Genomic DNA, 19,487 nt, shown 5'->3' with positions numbered 1-19,487 from the left:
TGTACAGTATTTATTACTAGAGTATACAACCCCTAATAAACCTCCACATTCTTGCCAGTTTATCCGGACGCTCGCAGAGAATTTAGCCTATGCCCTACTGGCATGGCACGGGATGTGTGTGTGTGCATGAGAGACGTGGTGGCATTTTAGCTGCTTATAGTTCACAAGGTATACGACTATATACAGCTGTCTTCAGGTTGTGTCTACCTTGTTCAACGCTGCGTTTGCACTATATGTCAGTGTGAGTGTATACGTAGTTACCAGGCAGGCACACTGCAGCTCATCCCTCTCCTAAAAGCATTTTATGGGTGTCTGTATGGGCGCAGGGCTGCAGTGACGGGGACAGGGATGGAGAGAGGAGAACGTGCGATGGTACAACGGAGGAGGACAGTAGTACAGGAGTGATCGTGAAGCCTACCGTGGCCCTCGTACACTTGAGCATGGCAGGGCGGCTTTGCCCTTAACTGGGTCACCGGGGAACACACTCATACATGAAACAGCAAAAAAAGAACATGCTCTCTGTTACACACACACACACTTTGTTTGACGTGCACATGAGTGAGTGGGATGTGATCGTACAGGCATCGTAACACAAGTATAAGAAAACATTTCGTTAGGGTATTTTAGGTGTAGCAAGAGGGCGAGCTGTGATGCGCGTATGTGTGTGCATGCAAGTGTGTGACTGCGCTTGTTATGGAGAACATCCATTGTGACGTATTATGAATACTGGCAGCTGTTTAGTGGGTGGCATATCTGACTGTAGATATTATATCAATAAAAGAGAAACATTGAGGCCTGGCATTTGTGCATTCTGGCCCATATCGATCAGGAGGCAGTAACATAGATCAGAGGTGACTGTTCCTGTTTGGGACCAAATGGCAGAACTGCCAATGCCACATCAATGGCCAACTGCTCTACAAGCTATGCAAAGATGCCTACACCATCAGGGATTTGTCTCCTGCGTAAACAAGAGCAATAATGTAGATATGAGGAACGCATGCCTTTGTGTGAGGAGAATTGAAGTCCAAATGTCAAAAACAAGTATTAAATTCCTGTGAGTGAAAATACGGAGAAAAAGAAATTTGACAAGACTGTTAAAAAACTGCCCAGTCAGAGATGTCAGCGGTGCTTTCTGCACTGATTGCAGTGCAGAAAAGTGGAGTGTCGGCGAGGGAAAAGCCGAGAAAACACCGAATGCATCCCCGGCTTCTTTGCGCTGATCTCTGCGAGTACTACGAGAGGCGCTACACAATGTCAAAGGAATATTATGACTCGAGGCAGTCAGCCGGTCTGCTCTGCTGCACGGTGCCCGGTAACAAACACACACAACCGGTTTCAAGTGACGTCTCATTATCCCAACAAGAAGGGGCCTAATTCTTCCTCGTACAACGATGTTTGGCATGCAAATATCCACTACAACGCCTGGTGTATACACGCAACCACTCCAGAGAAGCTTCCTTAATGGAGCCAGCGAGGTGACACTCTGTCTGTATGATTTTTAAAAACTTGTAAAAAGCAGGAATCTTCCCGTGTTGGTGTTTCGCTCTAGTAAGCAGCTCAGTAACGTTAGTAGTAGTGGTGGATGTAGTAGTCGTAGTACGCAACGGTAGCAGACTACTAGTACCCACATAATGACACCGCCAGTCAGACCACAAGGAAACGGGATGTTATACGCACTCTTGTTATTTTCCATTTTCTCCCGGGTCCATTTTTATAAACGCCAAACGAGCCTGCGTTGCTATTAGTAAACATTTGCGCTGCAATGCTGCAAATAGGTCGATTGTTTTTACTACGCTAGCGCTGCTCCACGCCGAACTCGACAACTAAGGTCAAGGAAAAGTACTCAACAATATTGTATTATCGCCCGAGGAAAGCTAAAATGTTCCCCGGTCGTCCGTGGGACTGCGGTAAAACATTTGAGAAAGTTTTTAGGCTGTTACACCCCCCCACCCCTCCCCTTTCTCTCGGCTCTTCCTCGGCTCGCAAGCGGTGTCACTCCATTTCTCCGGACGGTGTCGGAACAAACGACCGACCGCTGGCAGTTGATTCCCGTCTCGTGCTAACCCGCTGCTCCTGAAAACGGAAAATTCACGTCGGATGAGCTTCGCTACCTTTCGCTAACTTAGTTTCAACTCACCCAAACAGAGCTTTTCCTCTCGCCACAGAAAGATTTATGGTCTTATTTTGCTGATGAGGAGGCTCGCACAACTCTCGGTAACATCCCTCGGCTGTCGGCTTTGGCGACTGTGCGGTCCGGACTCACACTTTACTTTTCCTCCGCAAAACATGTCTTTCCCCCACAGAAACTCAAACAGGGATATAAAAAACTATCGGTCTTCTTTTCCACTACAGTCACAAAATGGTGAATGAACCACTAACAGCTGGGCGAGCGGACCAATCAGAGAACGCTGACAGGTACAGTAGCCAATCAGCGCCGGAGCCACAGACCAGGGGGCGTGGCGAGCTGTCAAAGTCCAGTTGACAGACGGTGGGGTCCAGCCAATGGCGGCGGTGATGCTGAGCCAGACCGGTGTCCTGTCCCAAACTTTACAGTATCCAATAAGAGCGTTGGGAACCATAGGAACAGCATGAGGGAGGGTCGAGAGGAGGGAGCAAAAAACTGAGAGCCAATAGAAAGGCACAAATGCCCCCTCCCCTTCTGAAAAGGAGTATGTTTACCATAATTGACAGCACAAGTGCCATCCCTGAGCAGACGGTGATAATGCATCAACCCTTCTGCTTGTCCAGATAGAAGCTGGTGCAGCAGGATTAAAGCACCACAATGCGGCTGTTTCTGCTCTGTGGCTCAGCATACAAACTGCTGCAAAGTGCATTTAATTGTTCTTTTGTGTTATTATTCAGGCAAACAGGAAAGAGGCATTGACACAGGACCAAAATGAGCACGAGTGCATGTTTAAAAAGTTTGCTTCAGAGATGGTCAACTCATATGTGGCGCAGCCGACGCATCGGTGCCCCTTGCAAAGCGCTCTCCCTCTCCCTTTTCTCTCAGCAACAGACGCTCACTTTCACCGCCAACAGCCAATCACGGCGCAGCATCCCGCTGGCTCTGACGTCGGTAATCTCTCCGCCCCGCCCACTCCACTGAAAGTCAACGGGACCGGTCTTGGCTGACGTCACTTCACCGGCAGGCGATTGGGCAGGTGTGCCACGTCTCAGGGCCAATGGGTGCGCGCGGCGGTGATGTCATCAAGAGTGTTGCCACCAGCTGGACCGAGGGGGCGTGGTCTGGCGTAAACTCGGCTAACCCCGTGTTTGTAACTTGCAGGCAGTGGTGGAGAGACGAGCCGGTGTGCTGAGCACTGACTGAAAGATGTGCATGTTTGAGATGAGGGCACGTGCGCAAGACGGCCATCCTAGCACGTGTGATCACTTTGATGTATGACATCTGTATTGTGACCTGTAATCTCTGCATAGCAGAAGAAAAATCACACTACCTCGTAAAAGATATAGTGCCATAATAGTAAACATTACATAATCTCCTACTCTGTGTAGTAAAGACCAGACTCATGCTGAGACAGACAGCCATGCGGGATCTCACAGGAACAGCGCCCCCTGTCGGTGTGATCTGACGCATGCATGTTGAATCCACTCAAGCTCACTGATGGGAGAGAAGAGTAGACCTAAAAACAGAAGAAAGTTCTGATTGGCTGAAAGGAAGCTGGTTATTTTGTAAGAGTCTGTTTACCACTGATGTGAGTTTGCCTGTGTGTGTGCACGTATGTGTGTGTGTGTAGAGAGAGGGGAGTAGACAGAGACATGGCTGGGTGTTGATTAAATGTTGATGTAGAGTGACATCTAGTTGTAATTGTTCAGAACTACAACTTACAAGTTAAATGATGAGCTACTTGACCATGAGAAGCTTAACAGAGGAAACATCATTTTCCATCCTCGGAGTCGGGACCCCTGATAGGCTGAATATCTAACAGGGTAAACAAGGTTTTTTTTAAAAATGTTTTTTGGACTTTTCTCAAATCTTATTATGAATTACTGGATACTTTCCCTCTTTTCAGGCATTGAACAATTTCGATTTCAAAATCAATCAAATCAATCTGAAAAGTTTACATCACACTTGATTATGCTTCATAATTACTTCTCCTTAAAGGACAAGTCCTGAGGGTGAGTAGATAATGACTGAATTTTCATTTTTGGGGGAACATATTCTTTAAAGTGAACACAACACTAAATCATTTCAACCAGAAGATGTATCTTTCTTCTCAGCTTTTAATATATTTGGTGTTTATTACATTTATTACACATCTTTCATTTCTAGCCATTTCTGCATGCACGAGACCAGTGGTGCTCAAACTTTTTCTCGCAAACTTTTAATCAATCATTATCAATGTCAGGGGAAGCAACTAATAAAAAGTGATCCGAGTTGATTTTGAGTGAATTAAAGGTCAGCATGATAGCATCAGTAAACTCTTTATCTTCGTTGTTTGTTTTTTCAACATATTCAATATAGTCTCACTCCATGTTTCTCCCCTGCTCATCCACACCTCTGCAGTGGCTCTCCTCCTCACCGAGGGTGTCTGTAACCCAGTTTGTAAACTGCAGATTTGCTCACTAGACCAATCTGCAGTTTACAACCATTAAGACTGAAGGGACTGGACTCGGTTTCCAATGCAGCATATTTTAGATGTTTGACTTTGATAGTGGTAATTCAAAGTTCAAAATATCTAATAAAAATATATTGACCCATATTTTTAATTCTTTAAACGCACACAACATTTTTGATGAATTTGGTTATTATAAAATGGTTCCCACAGAATGACACATTTTACAATTCAAAAATGAACGTGCCAGTGCTCTCTGGTGGACAAACTGTGCAGCAGCAGAGACCCTTTTTCAAAATTGCCTTAAAGGATAAGTTCACCCAAAATGAAAATTTGGTCATTATCTACTCACCCCCATGCCGATGGAAAGTCGTCTGTATGTGTGCCCCAAGAACAGAGGCTGTGTTCTCACCACAGCGCCCACGTTCCATTTCAACCTGTGGCCCTTTTCTCCAAGTCGTCCCCTCTTTCTCTTTACATTTTCTGTCCTATCAAATAAAAAAAAAGGCAAAAATAAAAGGAGTCAATTTCATAGACCACAAAACATTTCTGGATCTTCACATGAGAACTATTGTTTCAAAATAAAACAAACAAACAAACAAACAAAAACAAAACAGAAAAAACACAAAATGGCTCTGAAGGCCCAGAGATCCCGCATTGATTTAAAAAGACGTTATTTACAACCTTTTTAAAGCCAAAATAGTTGTGGCTGCTAAACTAAAAGCATCTGAAGTGGGTGCACAAACGTGACCACACATGTAAACAACATTTTTTCAAATCAGTGTGGGATCTTTGGGCTTCCAGAGACCTGGATTACACAGGACAATTCAGTTTCACATCAGACTCATATCCTATAGATTAATGAAAACATAGTTATGAAAATGATGTTCCATGTCTTCCATGTCTCATGAATCCCCCACAATCCTACACAATGAGCCGGTAATGCATTTATACAGGAGTAATATACACCACATTGAAAATCTGCAATATTGTCATATAAACCTGGACATGATCAGAAGGTTTGAGGATATAGAAAGTAAAGTGTCTGAAAGTATCAAAGTCAAATTGTTATTCTAAGCAAAGAGGGCCTTTCTCAGTGTAAAATCATAGCTCGACTCAAGGTTTCATAAAATAGAAATATCTTGACTAGTAGGCTCAGACTTTTGGACCCCACTGTAGATTCTTCTTTTTTGTGTCCAGTAACCATTTGCTGTGTGGTTTTTCATCTCTTTTCCTCACATGCAACCCCACCAATCACCCCATCTTGTTAGCAAGTCCCCCCTCTCAGTTTCCCTCAGCTCTGCTCTCCCCCTCACCATGGGAGCCTGAACTCTGACCTCCCCCCTTCACCCTCTCTCTGTGCGCTCATCACTGGTCTGTCAGTCAAACACCAGAGACCCTCTGAGAGAGAGGGAAGAAGTGGAGAAACATTGTGAGTCTAAAAGAAAAGAGATGGAGCATAACTGACAAAGTTATGCTGATTAAATACTTTGCTCAAACAGCAAATGATTTTAAATTGACTGGTCTATGACTCAGCATTATTCTTATTTTATTCCCCCTGTTCATATCTGTAAACTACCGCTAACTCCACACAAAGCCAGGACCTCAGGAATGTCTCTCACCTCCGGGTCTCTTAAAGCAGAAACGCTCACAGTAGCATAACCTCTGACCTCTGACCCCTACCTTGACCTCTCACTCAGCCTCAGTCAGACCATGCATGCCCCATCTAACCCTGAAAAAGTGATGAAAATAGAAAACTGAAGCACCAGAAGGTTCTCAAAACAACAGCTTTGCAGTCATGGAGATGGCGCTCTCCAATAAAATGATGAAAACCAACAATAAAACTCAGATTCTGAGGTTTCAGAGTGGATTTCCAGTGTACTACCCTGAAGTCATGCACAGTGTTTCATCTTAAATCCAGTCTTTAACCGTCCCTGCAGCTATGGATTCTTGTTACCTAAAGGGATGGAGTCATCAGAGATGGCCTTGGATTTTAAATATTCAGCAAAGATCCACCACTTTATGATGACTTATTTTATTAGCCACGCTAGCAGCATGGACGCCAGTATTGGTTGGGACCACCACTGTGGTCCAGAGTTAGTCTCCACAAATATTTGATGGATTGCGCATTCATAGTATGGAAGACCGAAGCAGCCAAAATCAAAAACAAATAAACGGATAAATATGTAAATAACAAATAAAGTAGTTAATATGCCATTAGTTGCAACATAAAAATTAACAATAAAACGTGACATAAATTGATATTCATGTTTATTTATTATTATTATTTGCTCCTGTACTTATTTACATTTGTATAAATTCCCCTATTAATTTACTTGAATTGCCTCAGCGGAGTTTGGCAATTAATTGGTACGATTTGAGGTTTGCAATTTATGGAATATTAATTAATTTATTGATTCATTCATTTATTTCTGATGTTGGCAGTTTCGGTCCTCCATACATGGTGACCAGAGGAAGAATTCAAATGGCTCTGTTGATGCCCTGACTTTTTATCTAAGTTTTAATTTCTTAAAATCTATCAGATGTATTGGCATACAACATTCATGTTTTCTCAGATTAGCATCCTATAGATTTAGGCTCTCTCCTGATTTTTTCTGCAGTGCCACCATGAGGTTCATATGATTGTAATTTTTGCTTCTTTTGAGTTTTCAGTTTCGGTTTTTACCCATAAAACCCCCACAGGCTACCTCGGTCTGAAGAAAATAAGACTTAAGCTTTGTGCAATTTTACACAATAGGCCAAGAGTCTTTTAATAGATTTGTACTTTTATTTTATTCCACTGACCTTGTGCACTCTTTACCTTGGGCCTTTAGGGATGGAGTTTGTTATTAAAGGAGTGGAACAGCTCTTTGTGTATCAAGTATCAGCAGAGGACAAGTCTGCTCCTATAGTTTACTGAAGGAGAAATAATGTCTTATAATGTCTGATAAATGCTGCAATCTAATGCAGTTGGCTCCACGGCACTGTTAAATGGCTAGAAAAGCACATAGAGCAGACAGAGTGGCACAGAAGACCGGCATCCATACGTGCTCCAGTATGGAGAACAGTAGGCCCTTGTGCTCACTGCATTCTTGTTCACAGTAACTTTACACCACTCAGCTGTTCCTCGAGGTCCACGTCATGTCCCGGACCTGAAGACAGGACCCTCAGGGACAGGCGTCCTTGGACACACAGATTCCTGCCTAAGTCAAAGGACAAGATGAAGAATGAGCTTCAAGTCCATCCATCCCCCCATTATTTAACTTTTGGATTAGATTTTGCACATAAATGCTCAGTGCTCATTATTATAACCATATATGAGCCATATAAAAATGTGTGTTCCCACCCACAAATCTACTTAAGTGAAAACTCTCAAACATGCATGTTTAATTGGGTTTTCATATCCTGATTTTAATATTTACAGCGTATTTCTTCGTTTTTGAGTTGTTTGAAAATATAAAAATGCAGTTCAAGTAACTGCCACATTTATGAAATGTGCAATAACAAAAACAAACATATCCCATGGTTCCTGGAGACCATGGCTGCCCAAAGTGGGGCCAAAGGGCCAAGGTTGGACCGCCATCAGGTTAGATTTGGATGTTTGCAGCAAAAAAGACAAGAAAAAGCTATTTATATCAAAAAAATATCAGAAGTTGCTGTTGTTGCTATTTTATTTTTTTGGGAGGTAAAATGCTCTTTAAATATATATATATATACAATGTATATAGTGTATGTATTGATATTCATTGTATATATATATATATATACAATGAGCTTATTGCTCATAAAGTGACAAGCTACTTAAAGCAGCAGAAAGGAACTAATCCAAACAAAAACAAGCGTCTAATCAATGTTGAATGTTATGTTATTTCATTTCACAGACAAATGAGTAAAAGAAAAAGATGCATCTCCAATCTAAGAAATAAAGCAACTTACAGCTGCATACTATGCAGTGCAGTATTCAAACAACAGGGGGAGACATTCAATGTGAAATGACTAAGCAGAGAGAGATAAGTAAACCATTTTTGTTTTCATGGTGCACAGAAAAAGCCAAGTTAGGTCTGTTTCATCAAGTCTCATTCATCCTTTACATATCAGGAGGGTCAGTGACATTTAATTCCTCTAAACTGCGAGAAAAAAATGAACATATTCCTTTTAGGGTCAAATGTGTCAATCAGAAAGATCGGCGAGAAGGAAAGAAAAAAAGGAAATACAAGCACCAGAGTTTCAAACAAACCACATCAATGTGCGCACACACTCGTCTGTGCTCGGCGTAATAAACGCGCCGTCGCTTACTCCTGTGCGGTGCAGCTTTTCTCTGTACGGTGGAGGATGTGGTGAACTTACTAGCATGCCTCCGTATGTCACCGTACCGTAACTCTCACAGAGGATGCAACAGTCGTATTTGTGTGTGTGTGTGTGCATTCACAAAGGCTTCTTGCTGTGCAGCGGGTGCATGGTGCATAGGTTGTGGTTATATGTGGAGCATGGAGCTGGCTCTGCGCAGGTTTCTGCGAAAGCAGGCGCTCAGAGGAAGCAAGGGAGAAGGATGTGGCACAGGTGAGAGAGTACAGTGGTTCCTGTGGTCTCTCTCTCTCTCTCTGCTCTGCTGTGAATGGAGCACCTGGGTGACTGGTGCGTCTACAGTGAGGCCAGACATCTCACATACAGTGACCCCCACTAAGGTCAAACAAGGTAAAAGCAGGAGTCACATGTCACATAGACCAAACAGTTAATCGATTACTCATGAAAATAATCAACAACAGGGGTTGCAGCCCTACTACAGAGGGATTTACTCTTCCTAACGATCATATAGTTTCACATGAATAACTGTCAGGGGCCTGAAGAGGTAAAACTTAACAATATTTTACAGAAAATAAACTAAGATTTGTGAAAAGTTCTGAAAAATCTTCATTTATGTAGCAGCAGAGCAAGATGTGGCTTCTCTCCTGTACCATTTATCATCTTATAACCCAGGTCCAGATCCCAAGGTTGACAACTATTGCTTTTGGATTTTGACAAGTGTGTCTCACTGCAATAATCACATCTCCGATGAAGATAGAAAAAGTTCTTTGTTGTCGTAATCATCCGTCCTCTCCGTGCAGGCGGCAAGTGTGATTATTCGGTAAGAGGTGAAGGACAAAATCCAGAGTCATCCTTCAGCGCAAACATGTTTCACAATATCCAGCTAACAGTTAATATGAGGCTTCAGTAGTCGGAGCTGTAGTCAAGTCTTAGTAAGTTAGGCCCGAGATACTTATCAGATCTCTTAACCCAGTTTGAACTCAGTATGCAGACCTCTCATGTCCACTGCTTCTGGATTTCTAGGTGTTCCCAGAGTCAAAAGTAAACATGGTGACGCTGCATGTAAGTGGTGCAAATGTGGTGCAAATGTAATGTGGAAGAAACTGCCAGAAGTGTTCAGACTTGAGACCTACTGTACCTGTTTACCGCTGCTTTTTATTAATTTTCTTTGATATCAAATTTACTTGCTAGTTTGTCTTATGATTTTTATTCTATGTACATTTGTTGGCTTGCTTTTATTGTTCGTATTGTGTTTTATTTTGTTTTTATCATTTCTTTCATGTGCTTTTTTCCTTCACCTGCAATGAACTTTGGGTCACCTTTGGGTATGAATTGTGCTTTATAAATACATTTGCTTCGCCTCGCCTTGCTTCAATAGAAGGAGTGGATACTTCTGTGAAAAATATTATCAAGATAAGTTTATGATTCATTCTCAGAAGAGTGTTGAGGCTGAAGAAGTTTCTTATAAATGTGATGTTTATAAATTCTTTTCTCTTTTTTTCATTCCTTTCATTGTTCAGTAACAGCCCTTAGATCTACTTCAGACATTATTTATTTAACACAGAGGTCAGCAAGCAAACTGTTGTTTGTTTAAAATATGATTGTCTGTTAGCGTACATTAAATACCTCTGACGATGTCATTGAATTGATTTTTTATGTGCATGTCTCTGTATATTTGTGTGTGTGTGTATATATATATATATGTATATATATATATATATATATATATATATATATATATATATATATATATATATATATATATGGGATGAAGCTGCATGTTATGGTGTTTCTTGTTTTGGATTGAATTTTTTTTTTTTTTTTTTTACTTTAAATGTCCCTATGACATTAAAAATCACTCAAGGGCAGCAACTCTTCGCTCCAGCAGTTCATCCTCCTCCTCCTCCTCCTCCTCCTCCTCTTACATACAAAATGTGCCTGTAAGTGCGCTTAAGACAAGGGAGCTACTACTGACGTCATGTTAAAAGGTAAATGGGCGAGCCTCATGTGAGCTTTATGTGGGTGAGTGGGCAACAGCACCGCAGACAAAGTGCTTTTCTTTATCACAGCTAAACGTACGACCTCAGAGGCCATGAGTGTATGTGTGTGTTCACTTCATCTGCGCAAAGCATCAGGGATCATGAAAGCCAGGATAAAAGGCTGCTCTTCCTCTTTTACAATTAAAAATTATGAAAATCAAGAGTGATAAGAGAAGGGAAGGCTGATTTTACATCATAAATGGATTTGGATGTCTCTTCTTTTATTCTTTACACAAGTATATTTGGGGTTTTTATGTATGAATGTGTGGTTTTATGTTTGCAAACCACCTCACCTTAAATGGCTTCTTAGGGAATGAATAAGACATCTCTGATTTGACAAAATAGAGCTGCATGATGTGGTCAAAAAAATCATATTGTGATTATTATACTGTGACAGGAAGAAACATGTTGTCTCACATCATTTGTAGGCCATAACATCTACAGTACCTCATTAAAAATATTGCAGCTTCTTGCGATTTCAATATTGCACTTAGCCATATTGCAATTTTAATAAAAATTTTGATGAATCGTGCAAAAGATTTCTTAATTTTTTAAATTACGACAGTACACTGTAACTTACATTTAAAATAACTAGATGTTTTGGGGAAACAGGCATACTCACATTCTGTAGAAAAGTTAGAAGGCCTCTTACCTGTTGATTAGCTAGCTAAACCTGAAGCTAAAAAAGCTAGCATAAAGAGTCGCATAAACAGGAGGAAACAGCTAGCCTGGCTCTGTCGAAGGTATACAATCACACCCTAATAGCACCAAATCTTACAAAATAACACGCTAAATATAGTTTGTTTAATCCGTACAAACAATTAAGTGTAAAAACGACCATTTATCATTTTATGGTTTGGGTTTTTTTTTTCCGGGCCTTGAGTTGTTGCCTAGCAACCAGCGGAGTATTCCGGAAGTTACTCGCTACGTAGCGAAGAAATAGTCCGCTACACAACACCGCATAAAACCATAACTTTACGTTTTACAGTTTGGTTTTTGTACAGATTAAACAGACGAAAAGTAACGTGTTAATAAGTAAGTTTTTAACGGGGCTGGTAGGTGGAGTTTGTTGCCTTTTCACAGGGCCAGTTTAGCCGTTTGACGCTATTTCCAGTCTTTGTACTATATGGAAGCTACATTTAGCCTAGCCTTAGCCACTTAGCATGTAGCCTACTAATCTTCTCACAAGTCTCCACCAGAACGCATATTTCCACAGTGTCTGAGTGCAACACCCCTGTTGTAAATACAAATCGCAGGCCTGTAACAATTTGTAGGTGCTGACTACAAACAAAACTCATTACATGTATGTAACGCTGTGATCCTACCCTCTCACTGAAGTTACAGCGCAGACACAAGTGATGGGGGGCGGAGTGGCTGAGACAGAGACACCATTCACCCTATCACAAGACACTGTACCATCAACATGATGTTGAAGCTGTTATTTTAAGGTAACAGGTTACATAATGTTGCTTTAACTAGGCCTACTTTTCAAAAGTCTTGAAGTGTTTGGTGTGGTGTTGTTTTCTTTGTACTTCACTGTAATTGTAAAGTAGCTTCACAGAAATACCAAAAGGCCCCATGTGACTGTCTGCTAGCTGCTGACGAGACAAAAAGTCAGGGGTTAATCTCTTTGTTTACAAATAATAAAACTCCACTGTCTGATTATGAGTCATTAATAAACATGGATGTATGAAAGAAGGGCAGACATAAACAAACACAGGGATATTCATATTGGGTTTTAACCAGTTTTAATTAACCCTGATTACAGCTTAATTACAAGTTTGGAAAAAAAACACGAAAGAAGTGGAGAAATTCAATGTTACATCATGGTATTAACTCTCATCTCTCCATCTGAGTGTTATGTAACTGCTCGGGGGAGACGAGGCGAAAGAAGAGACTGAAAGAGGGAGAAGATAGACCTTTACACAGTCAAACAATACACATCTTTTTTCTTCTTTTAAAATGATACAACCCCCCCTCAAAAAAAAAAAAACAAGAAAAAATATACAAGAGCAAGAGAGAGAAAAAGAAACATTATAAAATAAAAATTACAATACATGACAAAAAAAGATAAAATCACTCCCCCTCTGCCCCTAAATAAAATCCTCCGCCACTGCCCTTCCCTCTCAGTCCCCGGTGTTATTTCTCTGTCAGCATCAAAATTAATATTACACATTTTAGTTATATTACATTTGTAAAAACTAAAGACAAGAAAAAGGTCTCTAGGTTTGGGGGGCTTGAAAGTCTGAAGCAGGGAATGAAGTCTGGGGAGGAGAGTTCACATCATCCAAAGAGATGTACACAACATAAAAAGCAACAGTTAACAGATCCATGGAATAACAATAATGCCAGGTGGAGAGGTAAATAACCCAATGAGAACAATAAGAACAACAACAATAATCAATAGCAATATCGACATCAGAAAAATAAACTGAGAAATCTTTATTCTTTTGATAGAGAAATGTAATCTTTGTGCTGTTTATCTACCGTTCTTTGCCTGAAACAGGATGAGAGAGAGCCTGTGTTACAATCAGAGTCCAATCAATCTTTTTTTTTTTTTTTTTTTTTTTACCCTGCAATATCATGACCGAGTCAGATCACGCCACGGTTACCAGGAAGTCAGACGACGCCTGAAACCGAGCGAGGAAAAATAAACAGAAAGAAGAGAGAAAAAGAGTGCAAAGCAGGTAAGACTGATGCCTCATCTGATGCTGAGATATGACAAGTAGTAGTAAGGCAGCGGTCAGTTCAAATACAGACACAGGACTTGGTGGGGGTAAGGGTGTGAGTGTGTGTGTGTGTGTGTGTGTGTGTGAGGAGTGTCTGTGCACGTTGTGACATGCTCCAGTCCAGACCACAGGGGTCTGATGAGGAAATTCAATCAGCTCAGCTACACAGACCGCCTGGAGGCCATCTATCTCACAGTTCGCTGCTATAGATCCGTCTTGTCGCCGGCCAGGCAGGGACAGGCAAGCCGCCGGTCAACATGGCTCTGTTAGCCAATCAGACGCCTGGATGACCTGGCCGCTGAGACAAAAAGGTCCGGGATGTCGAAGTATAATCACAAATTATTTGTGTATGTGTGAATGTGCATAGTTTGAGGAGGGGGCTCACATGTCTGGCTTTGCTAGAGCTGCAATGCGTGATCGATTAGTCGTCAGCACTATTTTCCTGAATTGATTAATCCATTTTGAGTCATTTTAAAGAAAGAATGCATCAACATTTCAGCTTCTTAGATGTGATTATTTCTGGTTTCTTTATTCCTCTGACAGTAAACTGAAGTTATTTGGGTTGTGATATTTGAGGTTGTCATCTTGGGACATTTTCTGGCATTTTATAAACCAAACAACTCATCGATCAACCAAGAAACTAATCAACGGATTAATTGACAATCATTATTTGTTGCAGCTCTAGACTTTTCAAGGCTATCTTATAGTAATGATTAAAACCCCCTCTCTCTTCCTTTGCCCCGATCCAGAGCTGCTGTGAACTGAGCATTATGCTAACAGGCAGAAAAGATTACTACTTCACTAATAACCCATGAGCTAATTCAGAGCATACCCCCACCTCTCTCTCTCTCACACACACACATGCACGCACACACACGCACATACACGGAGCCTGGAGAGGTGGCCCGGGGCCAGGACAGCTCCGGCCAGGGAGAACCCCACAGAGCCGAGCTAGACTGTACAGACAGGAAATAGCAGAGTGCTGCGCGCTGAAAGGGCAAGCTACTGCAAATGAAGTGAACAGCAGAGAGAGCCACACATCTGAATCATTAGCAGTCTGTTCCAGTCCTGTTTTTTTTGTTCTTTTCTTGTCGGTCTTGGTCGTGTAGACTGGCCTGTGTGTGCTGTTTTTCTCTGGCTTGTCTGTCTATGAAACAAATGTACAAGAAACACCCCCACTCCTCTTTGTTTTCTGCACACCCACCCTCCATACCATGAAGCGAGTGGCATGACACACATCTTACCACTCAAAATAATCCACTTACAAAAAATCCTGAATCAATCATATCATTAAAATGCTATGGTTTCTTTTAAAATCTCACTTTCTCAATAATTTCATTTAGAATATATAAAGATATAGTCTGTATGTGTGTTATTAGAGCTCAGTTTGCACTTTTATACATGCTATAAAAACAAGGCATAGAGAGGCAGTGTGTGTGTCTGTGAGTGTGTATGTGTGTGTGTGTGTGTGTGAGGTCTAAGATGTTCCCTGCTCTCTCAGGCTCTCACACTCATGTAGTTAACAGGCCTGGCAGTCTCACACACTCTCTCAGGACCTGAGGATGACGCCACTACACGGAGAGCTGGTGGTCCAGACAGAGAGAGGGAGAGGGAGGGAGCATGTTTAACAGCTAAAGGCAGTGTTGTGCATGTGTGTGCATGTGTGTGTGTCTTTGCTGGTTTAGTTTAACACTATCTATGATTGTTAGAGGAGCTTTAGCTGGTGAACTAGGATTCTGTGCTGCTGGGACTCGAGAGAAACTCTTTTCAGTATACAAGCCGTGTTAGGTGAGGTGAGAAGAAGGCTAGTTAACAGTTACCGGAAACCCCTCAAAACCCCTTCCTTCCCCCCTGCTGCCTTCTCTCTTGTCGTCCCCTCAGCATTCCTTCCTCTACAATGAAGTACTTCTTCATTCTTCTCACATCTCCCTGGGGTTAAAATTATTTCTGTGAGTGGAGTCATGATCTTTCCACAGGTGGTCCGCAAGAGAAAGAGAAAGCAGGACAGGAGAGAGACAGGAGGAAGGATATACAAAAGTCAAAAGCTCTGAGAGAACAGTGTGCCAGAGTCAAAGTCTGTGTGTGTGTGTGTGTGCATGTGTGTGTGTAAAATGTGTGTACAGTCATGGGTTGCAGTGAACATTTTCAAGTGTCCATAAGCAATGCTTTGACTGTGAGTCCCCTTCCTTTTTTTTTTTCTTTTTTTTTTTTTTTTGCTCGTGTGTGTGCATGATTCCAATAAACATACAGCAAATGGCTTCCCTGAGTGGAGTGGGCCAGGTTTAAGAGTCAACACCCAACAGCCCCACTCTTCAATCTTGGAGACACACTTTCCTTTTTTCCCCCCATGATTTTTCAGTATCTGGCAAACTTTTACAAGAGTTACATGAGTTCAAGAATGATTACTCATAGCAGTCCTCTTCCACATCACTCCAGGGCTGTGGGTTTTAGATACAGGCACTTATCAAAGTCCCGTCAGCGTATAAGAGAAGTAGCATAGGGGAGGAGTGTGCACATTGTCATCCTAGGTGTGTTGCTGGGCTATAAGGGAGTGTGTGTCCCCTGAGGAAAGTGCTGACTGGCTGCTGATTCAACTGGTGGGGCCTGACGGCAGGAGCTGTGCTACTGGGGCAGGGCGTCTGGAGCTTCACTGGCCAGGTGGGAGGTGAACTCTGATTTCAGCCCTGTTAAAAGTCACTGTGCCTGGGATGGCTGAGTCTGAGTGAGTCCCACCTCCCAAAGGATGTGTCCCAGAAGAGCCCTGATCCAGACAGAGGACTGGTGGGGGATCTGACAGAACAAGAGTCAGGCTGTCTCTGAGGTGTTGGTTTTATATGTGTGTATGTTGGACTGTGCTCTCAGTTCACTGGAGGTTTCAGGAATCTAGTTTGTCAGTGTGGGAGAGGGATTACAGAGGAACCATTTACATACTCCTGTACCACCTCCAGTGCTACTGGAGCAGTAGTGTTTGAGCTGTGTCTCTCATCAGCAGTCTTTGTTCTCCAGAGACAGCTGTGCAGTGGCACGATGCAGCTCAGCGCTCACCCTCAGCGGCGTGGCTAAAGAGCCCTCATACGACAACGGGGGAGGACTGTCCCCTTCTCCGCTGCCTGTCCCGTCCTCCTCCATCTCCATCCGCCCATTACTTTGTCTTTCTCTTTCCCGCTCCTCCTCCGGTCGCACTTTCTTGTCGTCTGACTCCTCTTGTGAGGCCTCCATGCGCTGGTCTTCGCTCCAGCGCCTCTTGAAGCGCAGCTTGAGGGGGATGCACTTCGTCTGGGGAGCCCCCGATGAGCCTGTCTGAGGTGGGGGTGTGTTACTGTCCCCTGGTTCGACAGGTTCAGTCTTGAGGGTGGGCAGCAGGCGATGCACATTGGAGTGTGTGTGCTGCGAGGTGAAGAAGGGCATCAAGCCAGGTGGAGGCGGAGCAGGGGCTTTGAAGACATCCTCGTCCAGGTCCTCATCAGGATGGGCTTGATGTTGGGCTGCAGCTGAGCCGTTAGCAAGGCGGTGGTGGTGGTGGTGGTCAGGCGCTCTCGGGTGGCGATGGGAGAAGAGCTCAAAATCTTCATCTCTCTCATCTGGGTCCTCATCACTAATGTCGGTCACCTCCACCTCTTCCTCTGACTCAATATCAGAGATGGGCTCAACCTGGACAGTCAGATAAACACAAAGATTTTTAGTTTGAGGCGATTATACACCTATGAAAACATAATTATTCATATTATATTCCATTTCTGCAAAACAGATCCTCCCAAGTCCCCCTAAATCCTGCACACTGGAGCTTTAAGGCAATATTTGACGATTAAAAAGTGTCCTTTTGTCCTTTTTAAGACTTTTGATCTGATGGTGATTCACACATTTTCTCGGTGTAACCTTGAGATAGATCACAATGAGAGATATTTGGGTTTCTGTATCTCACCTTTATCTTGGGAAGTCCTGCACTGTTTAGGGACTGCGTCGAAGAGGAGGCAGAGATCATGCCTGAGCCGCTGGCTGAGCTCAGGTCGCTGCCAAACGACAGCGAGGACCCCAGGCCAGAGGTCGACGACATGGACCCAGACCCTGAGCCAGAAGACATGGAGCTCTGCCTAGGTTTACTCTGGCTTTGACTGTCCCTCTGCTTCCTGCCCAGCGGTGGTGGCTGCAGCTTGAACTTGAAGGGAGACATGTGTGGAGGCTCCTCACCCAGGTGGAGTGGGTGATGCATGGGATGAGAATGCGGGTGAGGGTGGGCAGAGTGAGGTGGATGTGGATGGTGGTGGGCGGAGTGACCAAGAGGTGGATGGTGGTGCCGCTCCCCTCCCCTCTCTCCTCCCCCTGCTGTCGCTGCCCTCTCTGCTCTCTCGCCTCGCTCGGCCAGACCGGCCTTGTCTGCGGCGGGCCGGTGGGGCTGAGGGATGACGATGTTGGGGTACTGGAGGAAAGCTCTGGGGCTCAGGCCGTAGTTGTAAACCGACTGGGTGTGGGCCTGCAGGTAGCGCTTCATGTCTTCTGGGTTGAAGGAGAAGTGGGAGCCTAACATGGGTGACAGGGTAGGTGAGGGAGTGTAGGGGAGGTGAGATGTCGGGGTCATGGAGAGCGCTGGAGACAGAGGAGGGGCTAGGAGGCCGGCTCCTCCCGGCCCCGGCAGAGGGGACACAGGGAAGGGTGACAGGGGCTCTGGATGGATCCGGTGCCCTGTGGGGCCACGGGAGCCTGGGTGCCCGGGAGGGTTTCCTGCTCCTCCATACATCCGGAACAGGGTTTCATGAGATAGACGGGGATGGATGATACTTCGGTAACCTACTCCTCCACCAGGTCCTCTTTCTCCTGCTCCACTCACACCCCTCTCTCCCCTGTCCTCTCCTGCTCCCGTATTGCCCTCCTCAATCTCAGAATTGACCGAGGTGCCATCGCTGCAGTCGCTGACGGAGCCACGAGCCATTCGCCGGGCCACAGAGCTGAACATCCCACCAGGGCTGCGTAGGTCTTCGTTCGGGGAGAGGACTTCAGAGGGGGTTGAAGGTGGAAAGCGAAAGTGAGTCCCTGCACCGGTTGGGACAGGAGGGGCGCTCTGAGGAACGCTGCTTCCTGGAAATGTCAAGGGAGGGAGAAGGAAAAAAAGAGAGGGAGAATACTGAGAAATAATATATAATGTTCTCCTGTGTAATCCTATGTAATCATGCTATCCTATTGTGGGATTAGGAGATATCTGAACGTGCACAGGCATGCACACATACACACACAGCGCCAGACTGTCGAGGCTTACCAGTGGAGCCCATGTCGATAAAGGGGTAGTTGACCAAGACCAGTTTATTGAAGTTGAACTTATAGGTAAACCTCTTGCCTTTGGTCTTATGGAGGATCCTCTTGTTGTAGTAGTATCTGGCAAAGAGAATAGAGAAGACATGATAAATAAAAATGTTCAAGGTTAGGGAAATGCTTGATTTTGCAACATAATCTGGTGTTTCATTCACGCAATTGACTTAACCAAGAATTCTGTAAGATTTAAAATGAAATGAGCCTGTCTTCATTTTTAAATGGAGGAATTCTGTAAACTTTGTTTTTTGCAACCGCATTTGTAGTATTTAGATGTGGTGAGTAATGCTTCAAGAGTCTGGAAAATGTTTGGTTTATGTACATTGAAAGTACTTCAAAAGTGCTTGAATTTTACTTTTAAAAAGCTGTGCAAACACTGAAGAAAAGACGCTGAGCTCACACATGCATAGTTTGTGTAAAGACACATATCAGGATTAAATAAATGTCTGTGTACCATCTTATGCAATCATTTTGATGTATTCTACCAAAAAACATAAATACTAGCCCACTAACAACACCTAAACATTTAATTCAAAATG

The 19,487-nt window shown here is 43.4% G+C and overlaps 2 protein-coding genes across 3 annotated transcripts in view; both read right to left on the bottom strand.

Moving 5' to 3' along the window:
* cicb (capicua transcriptional repressor b) overlaps positions 1–2,254 on the bottom strand; it is a 37,405-nt gene extending 35,151 nt beyond the window's left edge. For both annotated transcript variants that reach the window (XM_073484904.1, XM_073484905.1), the window contains exon 1: positions 2,138–2,254. The gene's annotated coding sequence lies outside the window, so the exon portion shown is untranslated. The remainder of the gene's footprint in view (positions 1–2,137) is intronic.
* A 13,609-nt stretch (positions 2,255–15,863) lies between these two features.
* Positions 15,864–19,487, bottom strand: part of erfl3 (Ets2 repressor factor like 3) — a 49,151-nt gene continuing 45,527 nt past the window's right edge. The window contains exons 3-5 of the mRNA XM_073485659.1: positions 18,899–19,014; positions 17,570–18,720; positions 15,864–17,298 (exon numbers count right to left, since the gene is read on the bottom strand). Coding sequence (XP_073341760.1) covers positions 16,633–17,298; positions 17,570–18,720; positions 18,899–19,014 — 1,933 coding nt within the window. The 3' untranslated portion in view covers positions 15,864–16,632. The remainder of the gene's footprint in view (positions 17,299–17,569; positions 18,721–18,898; positions 19,015–19,487) is intronic.

Source organism: Pagrus major, chromosome 17 (genome assembly GCF_040436345.1).
Source record: "Pagrus major chromosome 17, Pma_NU_1.0".
Classification (NCBI taxonomy): Eukaryota; Metazoa; Chordata; class Actinopteri; order Spariformes; family Sparidae; genus Pagrus; species Pagrus major.
Note: the sequence above shows the minus strand (reverse complement) of the source record. Positions and strands in the feature narration are given on the sequence as shown.